Source organism: Lycium ferocissimum, chromosome 11 (assembly GCF_029784015.1).
Source record: "Lycium ferocissimum isolate CSIRO_LF1 chromosome 11, AGI_CSIRO_Lferr_CH_V1, whole genome shotgun sequence".
Lineage (NCBI taxonomy): Eukaryota > Viridiplantae > Streptophyta > Magnoliopsida > Solanales > Solanaceae > Lycium > Lycium ferocissimum.
Genome location: NC_081352.1, coordinates 34,181,186 through 34,206,171, shown reverse-complemented (window position 1 = coordinate 34,206,171; position 24,986 = coordinate 34,181,186). Strand labels below are relative to the sequence as shown.

Here is a 24,986-nt window from a genome sequence, read left to right as displayed (position 1 = left end):
TCCCTTTTTTATGTTGTTGTTGGAGGTTAATAGATGAAATTTTTCCCAAGTGCTTGCTGTGAAGTTCCTATTTTTTATTTTTTAAATTTTGGACACAAAATTATCTGCGGATGGAGTTCGTTGTAGTTTACGTTAAAATCAGCTAGATATACATGCCTATCTTGATATGAGTAATAAATCCGTGGCTTTAATTTTCGGTAGTTAATTTTGTATCAACGAGATCTTTAGCTGAATTCTGATTAATATGGCTATACTATTTTTGGGTTATTTTGTGGAAACTAAAATTTAGGGCTATGCTAGTACTACAAATACTAATGGGTGGCTAATTATGTTTTTTTTCCCTATTATTTTTCTTAAATTGGTGGGTAGGTGCATCAAGGAAGATCACAACACAAGACGAGAGTACTACGTGATTGTCTAATCGTTTTCATTTGTCTCATTTCCTTAAGGAGGTTAGTACCATCTAAATTATACCACAGTGTTTTAAAAGGCGAAAACGTGAGGCGAGACTTATTAATTAGCATGGAGTGAGGCATAAGTCCCTAGGCATGGGTCGTAAACCCCATGAATCTTTCAAATTTTAAGTTATAATGTCATAAAATTTGTATAATAACACAAAAATTATAAAAAAAAAAAATACATTAATAGTTTAAGAAAATTTATAACATGATGAGAGGATCTCATGGAAAACAAAACTTCTAACATGAAAATAGTAAACATAAGGGACTAAAAATATTCAGAACATACTTAAGAGACTATGAGCCCGTTTGGATTGGCTTATAGCTTAAAAAAATTTGTTTGTTATATAAAATTGAAAAAATAAGTTAGGGGTAGTCCAACTTTTTTTTTTTTGGCTATGTTTGTTTTCAAATTATAAGGTCTTTAGATAAACTAAGTTAAATGGGTCAATTATTTTTTTGAGAACTTATTTTAAGACAAAAAATGATTTTTAATTTTACAAACAAACACTCAAAAAAAAAAAATTTTATAAATAAAACTTATAAGCCAATCCAAACGGGCTCTATTTTGAATCTACTCTCAAACGCAAGTCCAATTTCTCCACTTCTGATACAGTACCCGCCTCTTATCACTAAGGCGGAAAAAATAAAAACCAGTTCATAATCTTCTTCTTCCCCCTTAGTTCCCCTGCGGAATTATCATCAACAATGCTCTCTCTAACGGACTCTATTCGAATTTCTTCACCTTTAAGTGACACTCGTCTTACCTTTCTTTCTCAAAGCTGTAGCACTAACCGTCGCCAACTTACACTTGTTCGGAGCCGCCAGCCTCGAGTTTCGTGCCCGCAGAGGAACAACATATGTAGCTGTTCAGCAACCGACCAACCGCCACCGCAACCGCAAAGATGGAAGCATCGCTCGGGGAAATCGGATGAAGAGAAAGGAATTGACCCTGTTGGGTTTCTTAGCAAATATGGCATTACTCATAAAGGTTTTGCTCAGTTTCTTCGTGAAAGGTATTTTACATTGACTTAAATTATAGACATAACGGTCAAAAACACACCTGAATTATCACTTTTTCGGTAACTATCGGTTGTTCCCTTTTCCTACCTAAACTATAGCCCAAAGATCTATGAATTAGCCCATGCTTGACTAGCCAACCAGACAAACGACCCTGCATCTTTTTTATCTCTCCCGCATTTTTATTTGTATAAGTATTTCTGATACGAATTAAGATGAATTCGTAGCTGAAATTAAGATTAACTAACTACAAGGAGAATTTAAAGACAAAAGATAAAAGTTCTCATTTCATAAAATGCAACAGTGACAGGGAATGAGCTTATATTGTGCTCTTCCTAGTTTAGGGACTAATGGGTAAATAAAGTAAATACTATGACAAAAATGAAAGGACTAAAGTGCAATGCTTGGTACTTGATAACTAACTGGGCCCCGCCATATAACTAACTCCATCTGTACACTTCCGCAAGCAGCGAGTACTACTTCCTAAGCGTGCCAATTTCCAGAACACATCAGTACTCCCCTCTTAAAATGTTCCTTGTCCTCAAGGAACAAAAGAAGGAAACCGCACCTTCAATGCATGAAAATCTTCCCAAGTAGCTTGATCAACTGGTAACTTGTCCCATTCGACCAAAACTTGAGGAACAGCCTTGTTGCCCTTTTGAATCAATCTCCTCTCAAGAATTTTGACTGGTGCAGGACAGTATGGACTAGAGAGGTTGATAATAGGTGGATGAGAAATGTGAACAGGGATCGCATGACATGGTTTAAGCAATGAGACATGGAAGGTAGGATGGAGGAGTAATTCTGGTGGGAGGGAGAGTTTGTAGGCCACAGTCCCTATTTTTTGCAGAACCATATAGGGACCATAGTATTTGGAAGATAGTTTGTTGAAATGCTGATGAGACATGGTAATTTGCCTATGAGGTTGGATTTTAAGGAACAGCCAGTCGCCTACTTGGAATTGCCTGTCAGATCTCTTTTTGTTAGCCTGAGAAATCATTCTTTGTTGAGCTCTGTTGAGGTGAAACTGGAGCAATTGAAATTTAAACTCTCTGGTGACTAAACTTCTATCTACCTCTGCAATTGCTGATTCACCAGCAATGTAAGGTAGGTGCAATGGAGGAGGTTGGCCATATAAAGCTTCAAATGGAGTAATCTGAATGGAAGAGTGGAATGATGTGTTGTACCACCATTCTGCAGAAGGAAGGAACTGCACCCAATCAGTCTGAGAATCAAAACAGTAACACCTTAAATAGGTTTCAAGGCACCTATTAACTACTTCAGTTTGGCCATCGGATTGTGGGTGGTAGGCAGTGGAGGTATTCAAGGTTACACCCTGAATGGAGAAGAGTTCTTGCCACAACTTGCTTGTGAAGATGGGATCTCTATCACTTACTATGTCCTCAGGCATTCCATGTAGTTTGAAGATATTATCCATAAATAATTTGGCAATATCAGTAGCTGAATAAGGATGTGACAAAGCCAAGAAATGAGCATACTTGGTTAATCTATCAACTACAACCCATATTACAGATTTGCCTTTAGATTTTGGCAATCCTTCAATGAAATCCATGCTAATGCTGCTCCAAGCTAAAGTTGGTATTTTCAAAGGCTGAATTAAGCCAGGGTATGCAGCAGTGTCACTTTTACTTCTTTGACACACCTCACAGTCCTTCACATAGGAAATAACAGTTTCCTTCATGCCCTTCCAATAGAATAGTGCTGACAGCCTTCTAAATGTATGATCCATTCCTGAGTGACCCCCAGATGGAGAATCATGCCAAAGTTGTAGTAATTCCTTCCTTAGGTTGTTATCAGGTCCTATAACCAATTTCCCATATCTCCTTAATTGTTGATTAATGAAGGTATACCCCTTTGTAACTTCCTCATGGTTCTGCAGCTTTCTTATGACTTTCATCAGCTCATTATCCAATGTCCAACTATCCATTATTGCTTGCAACAGATCAGTCCTCATAGGAGATAAGGCTAGGGCTGCTAGGTCCACTGCAGGCAGCCTAGATAAGGCATCAGCAGCTAAATTTTCCTTTCCCTTTTTATACTCAATCTCAAAGTCATATTGCATGAGTTTAGTGATCCACTTCAATTGTGAACCAGTGTGCAGTGTTTGAGCTAGTAAGTATTTGAGAGCCTGCTGGTCAGTCCTCACAATAAAGTGAGCTCCCACAAGATACTGACCCCATTTTGTCACTGCCAACACCAGAGCAAGCAACTCCTTATCATAAGCAGACAAGGCTAGGTTCTTACCACTCAGTGCTTTGCTAAGGTAGGCAATTGGTCGACCCTGTTGCATCAAAACAGCCCCTATGCCTAGATCACAGGCATCGGTTTCTACTACAAAAAACTGAGAAAAATCAGGCAATGCCAACACTGGAGCAGTAGTTAAGGTATCCTTCAAACTTTGCCAAGCAGATGTGGCTTGATCTGTCCAAGTAAACCCATTCTTCTTAAGCAAGTCTGTGAGTGGTCTACTAATCTTACCATAACCCCTAATAAACCTTCTATAATACCCAGCAAGTCCCAAGAACCCTCTAAGTTGTTTGAGGTTCTTAGGCAGTGGCCAATCCCTAACAGCTTGAACCTTTTGTGGGTCAGTTTCAACTCCATTAGCTGAGATGAAATGCCCCAGATATTCCACCTTAACAGCAGCAAAAGTACACTTAGACCTCTTAACAAACAAATGATGTTGTTTAAGCAAGTCAAATGTGATCCTCAAGTGATCCAAGTGTTCATCCAGATTCCTGCTAAAAATAAGAATGTCATCAAAGAACACCATAATGAACTTTCTTAGGTGACTTTGGAATACATGATTCACCAGTCCTTGGAAACTGGATGGAGCATTAGTCAGCCCAAAAGGCATGACTAGGAACTCAAAGTGTCCAGAATGAGTTCTAAAAGCAGTTTTGTGCACATCTGAGGGAGCCATTCTTATCTGATGATAACCAGATCTAAGGTCCAATTTGGAGTAGATTTTGGACCCTCCTAACTCCCCTAACAATTCTTCAATCAATGGAATTGGGAATTTATCCTTGATAGTGAGTTGATTAAGAGCCCTGTAATCAACACACATCCTCCATGTCCCATCTTTTTTGCCCACCAATACCACTGGTGAAGCAAAAGGGCTGCAACTGTGTTGTATCAACCCTTTATGAAGCAACTCCTGAACTAACTGCTCAATGACATCCTTCTGTTTAGGAGAATATCTGTAGGGTCTGCTATTAACTGCCTTGTGGCTCTCAATGAGTGGAATGTGATGATCAAAACTACCTCTAGAAGGGGGTAATTCCTTAGGCTCTTCAAATAATTCAGGATGCTCAAGCAACAATTCAGTGATATCTTGTGGTATTTGAAATTGTTCAGAGGGAATATCAACTCCCTCACCTTCCTTAGGTACTACCTTGATTATGAATAATTGAGTGCCCTCCTCCTTGGGACAGTGGTTAGAGTCAACCTCCATCCACTGCAGTTGAGGTTGCAATCCTTGTAATGCAAACTGCTTCCCTTGATAGACAAACTTCATAGTCAGCTCCCTAAAATTGAAAGTGATGTCCCCTAGTTCACTCAGCCATTGACATCCCAACACCATGTCACAATTTCCCAGTGGTAGGACTAACAAATCAGCCTTAAAAACAGACTTGTGTAGTACCCATTCTAAGCCTTTGCACATCCCAGAAATAGGAACAGCATTTCCATCAGCCAACTTAGCATCTATCAAACTGCAAGATTCCAGTTTCCATCCCATTTTGCTTGCTAAGTTGATATCTAGGAAGTTATGAGTTGACCCTGTGTCTATCAAAATGTTGAGTGGTCTCTTGTGAGAGTAACCAGTCAGCCTTAAAGTTTTATATCCCTTCAATCCAGAAACAGCATGGATAGAAATTTCACATGTTTCCACCACTTCTTCCACTTGTAACACTTCCTCATCATTGTTCAACTTCCCTTCTATCTCCTCATCCAATTCTAAAAGATATAGTTGGGCCTTAGCTTTACAAACATGGCCTTGGGTGTATTTTTCATCACAGAGATAACACAGTCCCTTAGCCCTTTTGTCATTAAGCTCTGCAGGACTGAGCCTCCTTCTCCTGAATTGACTGGCTGGAACAATGGTATTAACTTGGTTATTTGGTAGGTGAGAGTTGAGGTTGGTATTTGGTTTAAGGTGACTATAGGTAGAAGTGGGTGTTTGAGACTTAGTGATGTTTTGGTTAGAATAAGCAGTGCTCTTCATAGCCCTTGCCTGCTTAAGGAAGTTAGATTCTTGCAACCTAGCTATATGGTAGGCTTGCGGAAGTGAGTAGGGTCTATGCAATCTTACAGCATCTCCTAATTCAGGCTTTAGACCCTCCAAAAACACACTAATAGCATGATTTGGATCTAAATTAAGTCTAGTCATGGCTCTATCAAACTTCTCTTGAAATTTAACAACAGAACTAGTTTGCTTAATTCTTAACAACTCACCCATAGGGTCATCATACTCAGTACCAAACCTATCAGATAAAGCCATAATGTATTCCTCCCAACTAGGAGGGGGAAGATTCATTCTACTACGCATATAAGCTTGGTGCCACTGAATTGCTATATCATCAAAATGAATAGAAGCCACAGATACCTTTTGATGTGGTTGAACCTCATCTAATGAAAAGAATTGCTCCACCTTATACCACCAATCTTGAAAACCCTTTCCATTAAACCGAGGAAATTCAATTTTAGAGTATCAGTCATTGAATGAGAACCTAGTGATGGTGAGTGTATTTGTGGAGGATAAGGATTAGGTACGTATACATTTGGGGACTGATTAGGAAACTGATTATAAGGGTATTGGGGAGCTAAAGAAGGATATTGGAATTGTTTTGTGGTGAAGGGCGTAGTTGTATGCATTTGGTGTGGTACTGGGTTGTATAGTGGAATTTGAGTTGAAGGGTATGGAGCTGGGTTTTGGGTCAGTGTGAATGGAGTTGATTGTGGGTTAGAAGTGAACTGAGATGGGGGTTTTAGAAATGGTTTAGGGACTGTTTTTGGTATATTCGGTGCTGGTAGGATTGGGGTTTTTCCATCACTTTGTTTTGATGACCCACCAGAGTTCTAAACTCCTTGATCAAACGACCCAAACGAAGGTCCTTTAGTAGGTGAGTACAATTCCAGCTCGTCACCTTCATTAATCATCGGCAATTTGCTCTTCTCCGTTCTCCGGCCACCATCTATCGATTCTTTAAGTTCGCGATACGATCGTTCATGTATTGCTTCTAACTGGGTTTGTCTATCGGAAAACGTTGCCACCTCTGATGAAATTTTATCCAGCTTACTCAACAACTCTGCCATGTCAGTCACCATGGTTGAGCTCAAATCCACAGTGCGAGGATCAGGCTCTGATACCACTGATACGAATTAAGATGAATTCGTAGCTGAAATTAAGATTAACTAACTACAAGGAGAATTTAAAGACAAAAGATAAAAGTTCTCATTTCATAAAATGCAACAGTGACAGGGAATGAGCTTATATTGTGCTCTTCCTAGTTTAGGGACTAATGGGTAAATAAAGTAAATACTATGACAAAAATGAAAGGACTAAAGTGCAATGCTTGGTACTTGATAACTAACTGGGCCCCGCCATATAACTAACTCCATCTGTACACTTCCGCAAGCAGCGAGTACTACTTCCTAAGCGTGCCAATTTCCAGAACACATCAATTTCACATTTACGATGAAATTTATGAAAATTGACCCACCACTTCTTATTCTGGACAAAGGAATCCTGTCTAATTCACTAATTCGGGGGAAGATACTGAATTTTTGTATTTGAAAAAGATTTCCGTAGAATTCTTGACTATTGCATGGGAACAGGTTCATCTTCGAAGTATTTTTCCTTTTCAATATTTTTCTATTGGAGCTTTCCTCATTCCTTTTATCGAACATAATGATGCGTCGTGGTCTTCCAAACTTTACCGAGAGTATGGACGAATCCCTCACTTCATCCATATGTGTAAAAGACACTAGCCGCACTTAAAAGCCGAATACTCTACCGTTGAGACTATAACTCATAGGGAAGAAAATCGATTTATGGATGGAATCAAATATGTAGTATTTACAGACAAAAGTATTCGGTTATTGGGGAAAAATCAATATACTTCTAATGTCGAATCAGGATCAACTATGATAGAAATAAAGCATTGGGTCGAACTCTTCTTTGGTGTCAAGGTAATAGCTATGAATAGTCATCGGCTTCCGGGAAATAGTAGAAGAATGGGACCTATTTGAGATCTTTCTCTTTGAATAAGATCTCAATTCCAGCGACGGTTTCATTAGATATCTTACAACTAGAATCCCTCTTTTTTCCGATCCAGTTCCTCCACCAACGCGAACCCCAGTTAGATTCAGGCATGCTACACTTTTTAGTTATTGGGAGAACCCAAGTACTCTCTTTCGGATTCAGGAAACAACTCTTTCCTCTCATAGATCTTTTTTCCTTTGGGAAGATACAGGAGAGAAACAATCAACCTATTGATATTGGAAGAATCCGTTATCGCCCCTCTGTTAGAGGTGTTCCAGAAATGTCTGCGATCGAGTAAATAGCTCTACGAACGAATGGATCGGATCGACTTGGAAAATGGAAAGATTTGTACAAGTTATACGTTTCGTCACCACTTTGTGGAAAATCGTTAGGTATGAATATGTTAGAAACCTGTGACTCGATTGGTGAAATAGTATCTCTCCCCCAAAAAAGCAGTTTGTATTAAAACACACCTAGTTGAGTAGACGGTGATAGTTCGGGGACTAAAAGGGAGCACTGCTATTTTAGGTATGAAACTCGCGAAAAAGTGATAGTTGAAGTGTGTTTTTGACAATTATCTCTAAATTATATAGTGCTATCTTTGTTTTGATGACCGTGGTATCCGGGCTAGCTTGCAGACAACTCGACTAATTCTAGTACATGCTAACTCTGTCACGCCTAGTGTATTTTATGCTTTTACCGGAAATTGAACATGAGACCTTAGGTTCTTCAACGCACTATACGGAATTATAATACTATTTTGTAATGCTCTTTCTTCAGCTAACTGGGAAACAGCAATTGGATAGTTCTACAGGACCTAAAAGAATAGACGCCCTTGAACAAATTACTGAACATAATTGAGAGAGGAGAAAGAATGGGGAAAATGAAAATTCTGTTCTAATATTCACAATTCACAATACTCTCTTATCTTACAATTTGAGCTTCTTATGTAGTGAGGCCGCACTGAAGCTGATGAAAGAAACTAACAGTTTTTAACAGAAAATGACTGCTGTGACTTCACAACTGATTTTTTTTTTTTTTTCAATATTCAAATTGTTTCCATCTTCCAATTTTGCATAATATCTGTTTCCCTCTAGAAAACATCCTTGTCCTCAATGATGAACACCTTTGATGAAATGTAAATTGTGCGCTCGCCGCTCAGCAATCATAAGAGTTTGAATAGGCTACAAGATTTTCCTTGGTTCCTGGTGATGTAAAGGGCCAATGTTCACTGTGAACAAATGTACCTTGGGCCTAACTCAACTCCAAAAGCCAGCTAATGAGCGGAGAACTGCCAAGAGCGATATCGGAATCCACTCTCTCAATTAATGTGGGGCTTAACACACCCCATACACGTGGATAACACAACACGAGGGCCCAACATTTTAATGTTGCACGTAACATATTTCTATGATCTTTTAGACTTTCTGGAATCCTCTTATCCAAAATAATAATGAGCAGCAACTCTAATTAAGTATTTTTGGATTGTTCCCGCTACTTCTTCATTTTTGAACCATTTGAGTAATTCATTCTTTTACTTATTCTGCTTTGCAGATATAAATCATTGAAGGACTTGAAGGATGAAATATTGACTCGTCACTTCAGTCTCAAGGAGATGTCTTCTGGGTAAGTTTTACCGGCGAATTTCTTACATTGATACCCGCCTTCCTCTCTCCTATTTGTCTCTGTTTCTGAGTATCATTCTGTGACTATTTTCTAATAGTATCATATAATGCGTCTTGAATTGTTTTTGACTGATTCTGGATGTCTATTTCACAGGTATGAATTACTGGGTATGCATCGCAACATGCAGCATCGAGTTGATTTCTTGGAGTGGGCTCCAGGTTCAAATCCATACAACAATTTGTCATCTTAACGTGTTTCTAGTACCAACATTTATCTTCCTAATGTTAATTACTTTTGTATTATTTCATGCTTCGTTATGACATTACCATTTGGTGCTTATTTTTAGTGACATTGGGCATTCTGCAACTACTAAGTATATAAACTCCATTAACCATTCAAATTTCATCCATCCACTACATGACATTTTGAAAGTTGCTCACTATTTGGTATCGTCTGATTTTCATTATTGCTTTAAAGTTCTCTATCCATCTAATTCAATTAGTGCTTCACGTTAAGACTGGTGCGATATCACTTTAGAAAAATACTTGATTTGAGGTTTTCCATGTAGAGTAACCTTTATGCACGAACTCAAATAATTCATTGATGTTTAATTCCAACTCTGAGATTATATGCAAGTCAATGTAACTATTTGTGTATCGTCAATTGTGTGACACAATTAGATGGGATGGGGAGTGGGTTTAGCACTTGATGGTCAGCAATTGTTTCTTTGATTTGTTGTTCTTTTTCCTTTTGTGGTTTTGACCAACAAGTGCCAAGATGTTGAAACAGGTGCTCGCTACTGTGCTCTGATTGGTGATTTTAATCGGTGGTCAACAACTGATAATTGTGCCAGGGAGGGTCATTTTGGTCATGACGATTATGGTTATTGGTTTATTATTCTTGAAGATAAATTGCGTCAAGGAGAAGAACCTGATAAATTGTATTTTCAACAGTACAATTACGTGGATGACTATGACAAAGGTGACACTGGTATTGCCGTCGAGGAAATCTTTAAAAAAGCAAATAATGAGTATTGGGAACCTGGAGAAGATCGCTTCATTAAATCACGTTATGAGGTGGCAGCAAAGTTATATGAGGAAATGTTTGGCCCAAATGGACCTCAAACAGAAGAGGAACTAGAAGAAATGCCTGATGCAGCCACACGATACAAAGCTTGGAAAGAGCAACAAAAAACTGATCCAGCAAGTAATTTGCCATCGTATGATGTGATAGATAATGGAAAAGAATATGATATTTTCAATATTATAGGTGATCATGAATCATTTAAGAAATTTCGTGCGAAGCAGCCTCCTATTGCTTACTGGTTGGAAACTAAAAAGGGAAGGAAAGGTTGGTTACAGAAATATATGCCTGCTTTACCTCATGGAAGCAAATACAGGTTGTATTTTAACACACCAAATGGGCCTCTTGAACGAGTTCCTGCATGGGCTACTTTTGTCATTCCAGGTAAACAAGCATTTTACATACTGTTTTACATCCGTAACTGGTTTATATGCAATTAGCTGAGATATAAAAAAAAGAATCACTGAAGCATGTAGAATTATGAATATTTTTCTTTTGCTGTATTCTGTTTGTCTGCCTATATGACCTGTCAGTGACATGCGTAAATGTATGAGTATTTACATGCTTAGGATCTTATACTCACATATCCAATTGTAGATATGACAAGTTACAAAACACACGTATAATAAATGTGTCATATTTTCTTGTCAATGATGGTGTCTAGGCCAGCTTCCACGCATATTTACTAAAACATCGAGTAACTGCAACCTTCCATGCAACCTCCCACCGGTATAGGTATTGGGTAAACTCTGTCCGCTAAAACTTACACCGATGGGAAGAAATCACAAAGTGTTTTTTGCATAGTTGATCTCCCACGATGCATTCCAGTGTCATTAACTGCTAAGCCATACGTTTGGGTATGTGACAAGCTACAATATGTTTAGTGTTTATTACTTGTATGTGACTAAATGGGGACGGGATACTGTAGTCATAGTTTGGTCTTGGGTGATTATTCTAAAGCTTGGAGTATGAGTTATCCCTAATTTGTGCATGTATGCTTGCATGCTTACACCTCTTGCTTTTCGAATGTTCTGTTCAAAAACCTCGTCCAATAATTTGCTGATAAGAAGGTTGAGTAGCGGACGGAGCTTTAAGAGTAAAGCGGGCCTCATTAACCTAGCCTAGTGATCCATCAGCAAGCTTAGATCAAAATACCCCCTAACTAAGTTGGAGCTAAATGTTCATGCATCAAGTATCATTTAGGTTGAATCGGAAAAGATAGGTGACACTTTGAATTGAAGTGGTAAAGTGGTAAGTGGCATACACTCCGAATGTGTATAATTTACTTTATCGAAAGGTCTGTGAATATATAAACTGATGCATTATAAGTTTTATCTCGGCGAAAAAAAATCTAAGTTTTATCTGTGAAGGGACGAAGGGGTAGGCAATTGTTGCTTGTATAGTTCCAGCAGAGAGAGAGTGAAGGAAAAGGAGGTAGTGAGGAGAGGGAGGGGTCTCCATAATTGACTTGTTCGTCATGGTTAGCGTCATAAGTTTTATCTCGGTAAGAAAAAATTTAAGTTATATCTGTGAAGGGACGAAAGGGTAGGCAACTATTGCATGAATAGTTCCAGCACAAAGGGAGGGAGAGGGCCCTCCATAATTGACTTTTCTTTTCTTTTAACTTCAGCCGTAAGTCCGGCCTTTTTTTCATCATTGCCACCCTCCATTATTGACTTGTGCGTTGTGACTTGTGACTTGTGATGAGCATTTTGAGTACAACAACAACGTACCCAGTGAAATCCCACAAAGTGGGGTTTGGGGAGGGTAGAGTGTACCCAGACCTTACCCCTACCTTGGGTAGATGATTCTAAATTGAATCTCCATGCCCGCTGCAAAAGAGATGCAGGACATAATCATATCATTGATTTCGTTAGCTACCGTTAGTCCTTCCTGGATATGACTGGAATATGTATTGATGTTGCTGAACTCCTTTGCTCATTTGCAGAGCAAGCATTGGCAGTCCACTGGGAACCATCTCCTGAGTATGCTTATACGTGGAAACACAAGCAGCCAGTCAAGCCTAAGTCCTTGCGCATATATGAATGTCATGTTGGTATTTCTGGTCAGGAACCAAAAGTTTCCTCTTTCAATGATTTTATTAGCAAGGTGACTACATTGTACTTTATTTTGCAATTAATATTTATTTTGCAATTAGTGTTGGCATCAAAACTTTTGCAAGTGTCACACTTCAAAATCTTTAGGTTGATATATCTGAACTAAATCCGTATTATTTAAAAGAAAGGTGTGTTACCAGAAATGTTTTGTTTTGTGCTGAAAGAGTGTATTTATTTTCTTTTATGTTTTTGCATTTGTATGGATAAAAAATTTGTTTTTTCTAAGTTGTTAATATATTTCCTTTTTGTCATTCCAGGTCCTTCCACATGTAAAAGAAGCTGGATACAATGCAATACAAATAATAGGAGTTGTTGAGCACAAGGATTATTTCACAGTTGGATATAGAGTGAGTTACGAATTAGTTTCTCCTCAATTCTCTATCCCTGAAAGCTACATATGCTACATTCTCAAAATTGGACTTCTCTTGTGCTTGCTGCTATAAAAAAGTGAGTCATGTTATTAGACTTTCATATTACTTACTTTGGGATTTGTTTCATGGTCAACCAAGCTTGAACTTGGTGACAGGCGAGAACGCCCCTCTTGCACCAAGCCTCACCTTAATTTTTTTGCCCGGGAACTCTTTTATTGAGTAACAGCAAGAGGTTAACAAAAGACAAAAGAAAAAAAAAAAAAAAGAAGAAGAAACTTGTGGGATTACACTGGGTATGTTGTTGTTATAATGGCCTCAGAAGGGCACAATATAAATGCAAATTTACTGCTCCTTATCAAAAGAAAAAAAAAAGAAAAAGAAATGTGAACTTACTGTATGTGGCTCTAGAGTGGTGAGAACGAGACAGTTGAGGAATGAAAAAGGGGATTGGTGAAAGGAGTTAATCTGTCAATTTGTGCGTGGGTATGTCTCTGCATTCGCAGTCAATAGGATTTTATGGAAGGAGATGATGTTGAGGAAAGGTGGGACTTGGTAGTTCCCTCGGTGGTGATCGGGAGCGAGTGGTGACAAGTTGAGGGTGGCAGTGAAGGACCAATATAGAGGTTTAAAGTGGTCAGTGGTGATGTCAAGGATGGCAATGGGGCGTCACTGGTGAAGGGGCTTGGTGGTTCTAGGTAGGGAGGGTGAGGCGGAAGAAGAAAATTATTTATTGGTTTACTTCCGTTAGAGGAAGCATTGAATTGGTTGTGTCTACAGCAGAGCCACTGAAAAAAAAAAAAAAAACTTTTGCTTCCTTACCGATCTTCCGAAACGACTAGTCTCCTTATTTTCCATCTTCTAACACCTCTTATTTCCAACCCTATAAACGAACATAATTTTCTATTTTAGAGGGTTACAATAGTAAGCTAAATGCGCATATGGCGTTTTATGTTGAAAACTGAGAGGCAGCTTGATGCTGGGATATTTTCTCTTTATTTGAGGCAAATATCCTATTGATGCCCTTTCCTATAATCAATTACTATATGGAATATATCAGATGCATAATCTGCTGTTTTTATCAATCTTCGTGTCAGGTAACACTAACAGACTGTAAATTCATAAATCCTGCATGAACACAGTGTTTATTGAACAATATTATTGTCAGGTTAGGCATGTGAAAGATTGCATCATTATGCCCTCTCACTCTTTTTAGCTATTAGGCAATAGTGTAGTGGGCAACATTTTATAACCTTTTTGTATAGATTCAGAACCTGCTCAGCCTTTATGATTTATAGTTTCTTTTTGATAAGGATGATTTATAGTTTCTTTCTCACCATCAATATAATTTCACCGTCTTTTTTCCTATAAAGGTGACCAACTTTTATGCTGTTAGTAGCCGTTATGGCACACCGGATGACTTCAAGCGCTTGGTTGATGAAGCACATGGTAATCCTTGACGTTTGACCTGGGCAAATATGGTTTACATCCTGCTAAGCTGTTAGTGACTGCTTATGTTGCACATTATTTGCTTTTCTCTTTCCTTTTATTTTTCTGATAACTATACTCTGTATATCTGTGATTGAGGTGTCATTTACTGATTGATTAATTGATATACACTTACTTTTTGTCGGGCTCTTTTGGTATATTTTCTGTTTAGAATAGCATAGCTTAATGCATTTTATTTGACATCTTGAACTTCAGAAGATGCTCGTAAGTTATTCTTGGATACCCTATAAGCCTATGTGTACTATGCTGTGTTGTCTGCAGATTGGTCAACTTGATCAAATTTATTAAATGAGTTTCGCCCCAGCAATTCCTTGACATTAACTTTCTGCCAGGTTCATTTGGAAGCTATATTTGCTTAATGCATTCTGTTTGATTTCTTGAACTTAGAAGATGTTCATTCATTACTAGATATTCCATAAACCTAAACGTCTATGCCGCTGTCTGCAAATTGCTCAACCTGAATAAAAAGAATTGAACGAGTTTCATCCTAACAATTCCTTGTAGCTAACTGCCTTAAGCTAAGACCTTACTCTTTTGCAGAACTTACCCACCTTCCTACGCTTGGCTGCATCGGAAGCATAAAACACCATTTACCTGCCAAGGAATGTAGGAGACTTGTGAACATAGTTTATTGATTTTTGGGAATGTATTGACAGATAGTCCTATCAACTAGAGGATGCTATCTTGTGAGCCTTCAAATTATTCTGAGACACGTCTCCTTCAAAACTATTCCAAGAAACGTCTTAAAACCATGTTGATATCATTAAATTCCTTTTTTTGAGGCGAATAATGGTGTCTCAATGATTATTACTTAAAAAAAGAAATCTTTTTTTTCCTATTCATTTTTTTTCTTACGACATGATACTCAAATCTAGAGTCACTCAAATCTAGATTAGAAACTTGTGACTCGATTGGTGAAATAGTATCTCTCCCCCAAAAAGCATGTTCTTTGTTACTGGTCGGGATGGCGGAATGAACCAGAGATTAATTCATGTATTCTGAGATCTGAGAAGTCACGAGTTGACCCTACAAATGAAATAGGGATTGAAAGAGTAAATAGACCGAAATTAGTAATCAAAAAAAAAAAAAAAAAAAAAAAAGAGTAAATAGACCGAAATTCCTTTATGGTCCAATTCTGATCGGTAATAAATACCAGGACTTTGCAATAGTTGATTGATCACAATTCTATAGATTCCATTGACTATAGAAGTTCCCAGGGAATTCATTAGAGGAATGTTTCCGATAAAAATTGTTTGTTCTTTGTTCCTCAGTAGCTCAGTGGTAGAGCGGTCGGATCCATTGATATTAATCTAATCCAATTAGAATGCTTGGTACTTTGTACAACTGAGATTGAGATTCCAATCTTTCTTCTTAGAACGTATTGATTTGACCCCATAAGCGGGACCAAGCATGTTGCCGCCAGAAGCAGAACCCTGTATTTCTTCTAGAGAATCTCCTAATTGTTGCAACACACAAATGTCAACTTAGATTTTAAAATTACGTTTAAGAAAATATTTTCCAATGCCCACTTCAGCTTATGCCTCTTATTGCCTTTAACTTGTGTGTGCTGGTAATGATTTCTGGATAACATTGTGATACACCTCCTTGTTATGATTTCTCTTTACTGTATTGGGTTTTACTAATCATGTTCTGTTTTTGCAGGGCTTGGACTGCTTGTCTTTTTGGAGATTGTGCACTCTTATGCAGCAGCAGATGAAATGGTTGGGTTATCTCTTTTTGATGGAACAAATGATTGCTATTTCCACACTGGTATAGTCTTCGAAGTGAGAATGTTTAGAAGCACTTGACGCCCTGATTATTTTTTATTTGTTACATTACAAAATCACAAACTGTGTGCCCTGATGCGTGTGTCATTTGTGGTATGTGGTTCTGGGATTCGCAAGCCAATTTGCTTACATCGCTATTATACTAGTACTAGTACCTATTCTGGAACTACTACATGACAAAAATGATTGCTGGCTTGGCCTACTCCAGCTACATCATAGTGGAAAAGGATTGAGCTCTGCATAGGGATCTCTAACTAGCTGAAATATCCGTTGCACAAGTGTTGTCCCTTAGGTATATTAAAGTTTACATTGAACAGGAGTTGTGGGCGTGCGCATACACACACGTGTATGTATATAGATGTGCATATGTGTGTCTGTATGTCAATTTACCCTGATAATAAAGTAAGTTATTGTCATATACAAAATGAAAAAGTAGAAATGAGAGGTGGAGTGTAATATTCCATCAAAGGTCAACCTTGTTCCTTTTCCAGTCGTTTTCCTAATATGCCTTTTTATATATTTATGTAGAAAACTTTATAAAAAAATATTAATGCAAAAAATAAGTACTTTTGTTGTGCACGGCCGTAAAAAATATAAACTTCAGCGCAAGCTTGGTCTAGGACAGAATATAAGGACAGTCGGGGTTGGAGATTTATTTTGAATTCAAATTTGAAGAAAGTCAAGACACCATCTTCACTGGTTATTCTACTAGTTCATCTAATATACTATTTTTGTTGCCTCCGTATGTTGATGGAAGTTCTAACTAGTTGGAGTTTCTCTTCAGTAACTTGGTAAAAGAACTACATATGATTAAATATTTCAATACTTTGATATTATATGATTTTTTTTTTGGATCCTGAGTTCTGTATTTACTACATAACTAGGTAAACGTGGACACCACAAATTCTGGGGCACACGGATGTTCAAATATGGCGATCCTGATGTTCTGCACTTTCTTCTTTCAAATCTGAACTGGTGAGTTTATAGTTATATGGTTTCCATCCTATGCTTGCTATTCTCTCAGTTTCATAGCTAGCTTTAAGTTTCGTTAGACGTCAAGGTTTGGCACCTGATAAATGTTGATGGCTGTGCAATAAAGGCACCACCATCCTTTAATTATTAAGCTCACGCTGTATTTTTTTGTACTTTACACCTATATATAGGTTTATGTTGTTGTCCATTTGTATCAATTGGGAAATACAAACATAAGTCCTCTCCCTCAATTTCGCATTGTATCAGAGTAGATTCACTCTTGGTAGAATTCTAAATTGCTTCTGCTCACCGGCATGCAATTGCTTCTGCTCACCGGCATGCGACCTCATGCCGCTTTCCCAGATGACATTCCATTCTTTTTTTATCAAAGGGAAATTGTACCCAATTGTCCTCTCTCTCCTTTGCCCATGGTCTGAAGACAATGATCCTCATTCGTGTCTCATGAAGCTAGAGAAGGAACCACTCTTCTCAAAGAAACTGCTATCCAACACCCCCCCCAAGTAAAAAGAAAAATCTGCTATTTGGCACCTCGTGAAGCAAATATTTAAGCTGATAATTCATCTACAACCTGGTGGAGGTGACCCTGTTTGTCAACAGTAATCGTCTATTAGAGTGTCATCGCCTTGTTAATTTATGTGGATTGGTAGTGTCTAGTCAATTGGCAGCATGTATGTTCTCTTGCTAGTAAAGTCTCATAGATCCAGGGTAACAGTACGGCTGACGCATCAGTGCATCTGATTTCTGTTTAAGAAACAAACTTCTTTGTTCAAACTAAATGCTTTCACCTAACAGACATGATTGTGCAAGAAATTGTTTTCTTGTCGTTTTGCTTATACAATGATATTTTTCAGGTGGGTGGAGGAGTATCATGTCGATGGCTTCCATTTTCATTCGCTCTCATCCATGTTGTATACGCATAATGGATTCGCTTCATTTACTGGTGACATGGATGAGTAAGCATCAAAAGTTTAATTGTGTCATGTAAATTGTTCATGCATTGTTTACTTATTTAAAAAATGTTTATGCATCGTTCACCAATGACATAAAGTTAAGATTTATATGTTTGCAGTCTTTAACTGTATTTTGATATCTATCTTTGATTTGGAAGTGCTAGAGAGATTAATAAACAAGTCAAGAAGGACCTCAAATTGGATAACTATGTGACTAGGATGTGTGTTAACATTCGAAGATTATGAGAATCTATCATTCTGTTGGGTGGTCTTTTTTCAACAATCTAAAACCTTTGTTGTTGCAGGTACTGCAACCAATATGTTGACAAGGAAGCCTTATTGTACCTCATATTAGCAAATGAAATCTTGCATGCTCTTCATCCTAATGTGATCACAATTGCGGAGGATGTAAGTGATATTTTTCAATTCTCTTGAAATTGTTCATTGCTTTCTTATATGCTTTCGAGGAAGTAGAAGTCCTTTCCTATTGAATTTAGTTCTGCTGAGTATACCTTATGATACTTTAGAATATCTCTTGAAAAGAGAATTCACTAAGTGTTTCTCGGTAAGTAAAGATAATTCATTGTTGAGTGAGTTCTACTTGTGCAAGTTTACTTCTTAGTCTTGTATTGCTAGATGTGTCAGATTCCCTTCCTTTTTTCATGCAACTTGTTGTTTTGAGACCCTTGGGTGATGTTTGGTTGGAGTAATGGAGAAATATCTCCCCATAAAATTCAACATTGTTTAAAACAACATTTGATGTGATTTTTCTGAACCGCGTAAAGTTTAGCATACTTCAGGACATGTTTGGTTTCAAATTTTCTTTCCGCATAACTAGTACTTGCATAAGTTATGCGGGAATCAATATATTTATTTTAATGCAGGATTGTGTGTGGAACAAGAATGCAAGGTTAGTAATACACAGATTAAAAATATAACCCTTCATGTAGTAATTTATATTTTATAGTAAAAAAGATAAAAACATATTTAAAAAAATAGATTGTATAATAAATTTTAGTACAGTAATCAAATATCTAATACTAGCATATAATCCTTAAATTACAACTCTTGCATTACTAATCCCTGCATTATATCTTGTGTATTACTAATCCTACATTACATTCCCTACATTACTAATCCTTGCATAACCTGCTTCTAAATCAAATGACCCCTAACTGTCCTTTGATAAAGTTTTCTTTCTGTTACGTAGGCAACACTGTATCCTGGACTCTGCGACCCAACTTCTCAAGGTGGACTGGGCTTTGATTATTTTGCCAATCTTTCTGCCTCAGAGATGTGGCTTGCATTACTTGAAAATACTCCTGATCATGAATGGTGCATGAGTAAGGTTGAACCTTGCGTTATTGGCTTACAGGATTTTTCTCCTTTCGAACATCTAATGCTATGGTAGTTGGTGGTATTTAATTTGGTTGTCTTATTTCAGATTGTTAGCACATTAGTGGGCGACAGACAAAATACCGATAAGATGCTTTTGTATGCAGAAAATCACAACCAGGTAGCTACAATTCTTTTTATTGTCATGTGGAATATATGGCTTTTCTCCCTTTTTCCTTTACTTTTCTTTCATATATTAAAGGTCTGAGTAATCAACATTGTCTGACTGGTTGTAATTCTCCTTCTCTTTTAGTCCATTTCTGGAGGTCGTTCCTTTGCAGAAATACTGATTGGTAACTCCTCGGGGAAATCTTCTCTATCACAAGAGTCAGTGCTTAGGGGCTGCTCGTTACATAAGGTAATTTCTTGATTCTTGGTTTACACTCCATGTAGAAAGTTAATATCTGGTACTACCTAGAGGCTGCTTGCTACACAAGGGTAATGCTTGACATTTCTTGGTTACCCTTGGTTGATCAGATCTGGTACTATGAGCAGCCGTCCTACACTCGTCTCGTAATAATATTGTCTCACTCTATTTTGGTAATCCGGCCAAAATAAATAATCTTTTGTGAACGTACATGCTTACCTCTTATTTGAGGTCAAAATTAACCTGTGTAAGATTGTCTTCGTTCTTGATTTTATGGTCAATAAGCAGTGGCATTCATGTGAAACTTACATGTGCTTCAATAAGAAACTAGCCTTTAAAGATTTTCTTCTTCTGGGAAAAATAGTTCAGCTTATTGAATCTGATTTTGTTGATTCTCTGGTTAATAGATAGTTCTTCGGATAAACTCCTTAATGCAAAAAGGAATGGATTTATCTAAAGCATACACTAGGCTATTTCCCTCTTCTTAGCACAATTTTAGATTTCTTGCCTGCTTGTGTTATGTGATATTCCCTTGCATTTGAGCTTGTCTAATTATGGCTTGAATCTTCTTGAATTAAATAGATGATCAGATTAATTACATCTACAATTGGTGGTCATGCATACCTCAACTTCATGGGCAATGAATTTGGTCACCCAAAGGTGAGAGTAGTCATTTTCTGCACATATGATTTGTGGACATGCACAACTACAATACAGTAGATTTAGTACCAAATGACATTTGTTTCCTGCAACAGAGAGTTGAGTTTCCAATGTCAAGCAACAATTTCTCGTTTTCACTAGCTAACCGTCGCTGGGATTTATTGGAAGATGATATACATGATCAATTGTTCTCATTTGATAAGGTAACCACTGAACTCTTAATTATGCAAAATTTGCTCACCTGTTTATCTCCGCCCCCCCCTCCTCTCTCTCTCTCTCTCTCTCTCTCTCTCTCTCTCTATATATATATATATATATATATATATATACACACACACACACACATATAATATTATTTGTTGCTTTGTATCCCTATCCCCTCCTCAAGGAGTAAATTTCTTCCATTTTCATACATCATTGTTGGTTTTTTATTAATTTCTGGTACTGTGTGGAGAAAATACACCATATGTGCAATGCAAGCTAGGCCTAGTAGTTGGGCTTTAGTAAATGACTGTCACTAAATTTATCTCCCCTTAGAGTGTAGTTTTTAGTATATATTCTGTTTGATATTACATGTTGCTTTTCTTCTTTTTTCCATCAAGGAGTAAAGATACTTTGGCCTCCACACATCAAGCAACCCTTTTTCGATATTCTGTGTACCTGTTCCGTTATTCTGTACTGAAAAATAGTGTACTCTTTAGTACATATTTTGTTGGATACCACATATTGATTTCTTCCCTTATTTTCCATCAAGGAGTATATATAGTTAGGCTTCCACACGCCATAGCAACCTTTTCTGATACAACAACAACGTACCCAGTATATTCCCACAAGTGGGGATAGCAACCTTTTCTGATATTTGTGTGGAAAAGATATACTGTAGGGTCAATTAAGGTAGCTCCCATAGTTATGCATTAATAAATGAGGTTCATGTGCTACTCCCCGTCTTTATTATTTTATGTCATACTTGATGATACTTATCACCTCTCCATTACCATTATATTTTCCTTTTTAGTTGGTTGATGAGATAATTTGTGTTTGATTCAATTATAGGCATATGTTATGCATCTCTTTCTTTCTGGCTCTGCTGTAAATTGGAATAGTTGTTCTGCAACCAAAGGGAAAAAGAAAGCAGAGATTTTTGACTCCGTTCTTTTTCAGGATATGATGGACTTGGATAAAAATGGGAGAATTATGTCCAGAGGTCTTGCCAACATTCACCATGTCAATGATACTACTATGGTACAAACACTGTCTCTCTTTAATTTGATGGTTCTCCATTACGATTTTGACGATTTTTGTCCGTATCTCGTTTTTCTAATATGCCTGACTGATGAGAATTAGAAGGTGATGCTCGAGATGGTTCTTTATTGGGGATTCCTAGTTAGGGTGGAGGGTCTCATATTTTAGCTCTCTGTGACCCCTAGGGGCGGTTGTGTTTTTTTTTTTTTGTGGGGTGGGGTTGGGGGGTGGTGGGGTGGGGGTTGGGGGGGGGGGGGGGAAAACATCATAAAGGTTCTTCTGCTCTGGAATTTTTCAATATAACTAGTTTGTATGGCAAACATTTATTTCTTGAATATAAAGAGTGAAATTATTCTTTGGAACAGGTGATTTCTTACTTGAGAGGTCCCAATCTCTTTGTGTTCAACTTTCATCCTGTCAATTCATATGAAACATACATTATAGGTGTGGAAGAAGCTGGAGAGTATCAAGTAAGTGCCATTTATCCTTTTCTTACTGTCTCTCTCAATCTAGTCTTTTGAAGTTTCTGTTCAACATTTGCTGTCCCTGTGGCTGAAGTTTTATGCAGCTAATTTGGTCAGGCATAGAGGTGGTTGCTTTGCAGTAAATGGTTACACCTCCATTTACATATAAGTAATGAAATAAAATATTTGTGCGTCTTTCACTTTCTTCTTACGGGGATGAGAAGTATCTAAGCCTAGTGCGAGATGTAGATTTCTCCTATATTCTTCTCACTCCCACATGAACATGAGGAGAAGTGTGGAAAAAAAGGCTCATCAACTTGGAATGGGTCTGTAAGTTGAAAGGATTTATGTAGCTGTTGTTTCTGTCCCTCCTGCCTTCCATAGTAAATTCATAGAATAACCCCTAGCTTGTGTGAGAAGAGGATCATTTTTTCCTTTTTTTTTTTTCTCTCCCAATCCCGCAAGAATACGAAGAAAAATATTACTCCTTCCGTTTCAATTTTTGTGAACCTATTCGACTAGGCACAGATTTTGAAGAAAGAAACGAAAACTTTTGAAACTTGTCTTAAAATGCCATAAAATTTATGAGGAATATAGTTGGCATATCATTTGATTATTTGACCTATGTATTTTCTGGCTTCTCTAGCTATAACTTGAAATTACAGAGAATATTACATCTATAGAGGAACACAGTTGACATATCATTTAATTACTTGATCTTTAACTTCTCTGGCTATAATTTATTGGTATTTCTTACCCTATTGTTCGTTAAACTTTTATAGGTCGCAATAAATACAGATGAAAAGAAGTACGGCGGTAGTGGACTGCTTGGCCATGATCAGAATGTTCAAAGAACCATTAGTAGAAGGTAACCAATCATTTGCTTTCCTTTTTCACTTTTTTAACATGACCCACATCTAGTCGCTTACTTACGTTCTCTACTTCCACTAGGAAGATGACATTTCAATGTTTTTACATGATATCCATATCAACTTTTATATAATGCGAGTCTAATGTTCCCATTTCAGAGCTGATGGAATGAGATTTTGCTTGGAAGTACCTCTACCGAGTAGAAGTGCTCAGGTTTGAAGCTCTGAACTTGCAACATTTTATGAAGTATCTCAAAGCTATTAGAAATATTATTTTGCAAAAGTGAGTTCTCTTTTGGAAAGCGCTTGTGAGTTACATATTTGCTAAAACAGCCTCTCTAATCATCCTTCGTGAACCATCAGCCAATAACCAACAAATGCTTATTTACTTGGTTTAAGTTTTGCAGGTCTACAAGTTGACCCGAATTCTAAGAGCATGATCACTCTAGCAGTCAAAGTGCCTCATATTACAACACAAAGGAAAGGTAGGTTCACACTATGCATTAGTTTGACTCAGATTCTAAACATGTATTTAAGCGCTCTCTCGTGCTTATTCATTAAGCTTGTATAGTTTATTCATATTGTTTTCTGATCTTTAATAGGTTCTGATTTGCCCCTTTGTACTGATCAATACTGTGGCTTTTCCGAGGTGAGTTTATGTGATTCTTAAGGACAGGCTGTTGGTTAGTCAGTTGTCATGAACTTTTGCCTTCAGCATTTGGATAAGTCGCTGCTTCTGTGCAATGGGGCATGGACGGAAAAAATTGGCTTGCCATGGGGGTCAAAAGCATCTGCCAGATAAAGATTTCACGGGCCTCGAGTAGAACCCTCACTCGGTTTAGGATACACAAACAAATTAACGTGGTGTGAACAGGCTCGGACACCTTTGAAGTTGCCAGTGTGTATAGGAGATCATTCAAATCGATGAGTCATATTTTGTGAACATTGTGGTATCAAGTCATTGATTCGAGATATACAAACACCTCTTAAGGAAATGGTACATCTTGGGTTCTACATCGGAATCAAACCATCTCATGTGACATCTCTTATTTTGTCATATATTTGTGCTACTTCAACTTATTTCAAATGTAACCATTTCTGATAATGTCCAGTCTTGTATAATCACACATTTATCTTGTAGATATTCATTTTATAGATGTATTTGGCCTCTAACAGTCAACTCTTGTATACCATGGCTGGTCTCAAAGCAGTTTAATTTAATTTTACGTATTACATCTTCATCTATTATCATATATTTAGGAGACTAAGCGTAAATACTTACTGTGTTTGCATTTAGTTAATGCTATCTAATGGATCTCACACCACTTTTAAAATGTCAGAGTTGAATCTGCACTTTTTATATTCTGTCTTCGTTTAAGTTTCAAACCACTATCTTTTTGAAGGATTTCAGGTAATATGGTACCGACAATATAATTTTATTTTATATTAGCACAAATTAACTTGTGATATCATGTGTGTCAGTATCATTTTTCTGTAATTGCCAAGTTATGCTTATCATACAGATTGATAAGCAATTACCTTACAAGCATGGGTAGATGCACAGCTTAGTGTACTTGTTCGGCAAAAACCATTAGCTTTAGCCCTAATCATTTATATGTGTTAGAGAAATTTACTAACATGTACATATAATAAGCTGGAAACTCAATAGCATAAATAGATTAGGAGTTCAAGGCAAGCGGAAGATCCCTAGAACTCATAAACTTTAAATTGTGAATTTATTTTTCTTTATTTACAAGTGACTAGATTAGTATAAATATCTTTTATATTGTTA

General features: G+C 37.3%; 1 protein-coding gene and 1 non-coding gene across 3 annotated transcripts; one reads left to right on the top strand and one right to left on the bottom strand.

The window, feature by feature from the left end:
* Nucleotides 1-1,078: 1,078 nt before the first annotated feature.
* Nucleotides 1,079-24,429, top strand: LOC132038612 (1,4-alpha-glucan-branching enzyme 3, chloroplastic/amyloplastic). Of its 2 annotated transcripts, XM_059429277.1 has the most exons (22): nt 1,082-1,474; nt 9,319-9,390; nt 9,544-9,608; nt 10,180-10,857; nt 12,422-12,582; nt 12,848-12,937; nt 14,332-14,407; nt 16,130-16,237; nt 17,139-17,229; nt 18,099-18,200; nt 18,503-18,605; nt 19,408-19,545; nt 19,642-19,713; nt 19,846-19,950; nt 20,542-20,619; nt 20,715-20,822; nt 21,781-21,861; nt 22,227-22,331; nt 23,108-23,193; nt 23,354-23,408; nt 23,602-23,679; nt 23,797-24,429. In XM_059429277.1, the coding sequence occupies exons 1-21, from the start codon at nt 1,167-1,169 to the stop codon at nt 23,632-23,634; spliced, it is 2,715 nt and encodes a 904-aa protein (XP_059285260.1). In that variant the 5' UTR covers nt 1,082-1,166; the 3' UTR covers nt 23,635-23,679; nt 23,797-24,429. The 2 variants fall into 2 exon arrangements, with proteins under 2 accessions (XP_059285261.1, XP_059285260.1); XM_059429278.1 differs by lacking the exon at nt 18,099-18,200 and having other exon boundaries at nt 1,079-1,474.
* On the bottom strand, nt 12,063-12,135 carry LOC132038808 (small nucleolar RNA snoR113). The gene has a single exon (XR_009410283.1). It is a non-coding gene; the product is annotated as a small nucleolar RNA snoR113 (small nucleolar RNA).
* Nucleotides 24,430-24,986: the final 557 nt, after the last annotated feature.

Excerpts from the sequence above, each read along its gene's own strand:
- LOC132038612 (XM_059429277.1), top strand. The coding sequence starts at position 1,167 with ATGCTCTCTCTAACGGACTCTATTCGAATTTCTTCACCTTTAAGTGAC. Across the intron at positions 12,583-12,847 it reads TCAATGATTTTATTAGCAAG|GTCCTTCCACATGTAAAAGA; the intron begins GTGACTACATTG and ends TTGTCATTCCAG. Across the intron at positions 17,230-18,098 it reads CTTCTTTCAAATCTGAACTG|GTGGGTGGAGGAGTATCATG; the intron begins GTGAGTTTATAG and ends GATATTTTTCAG.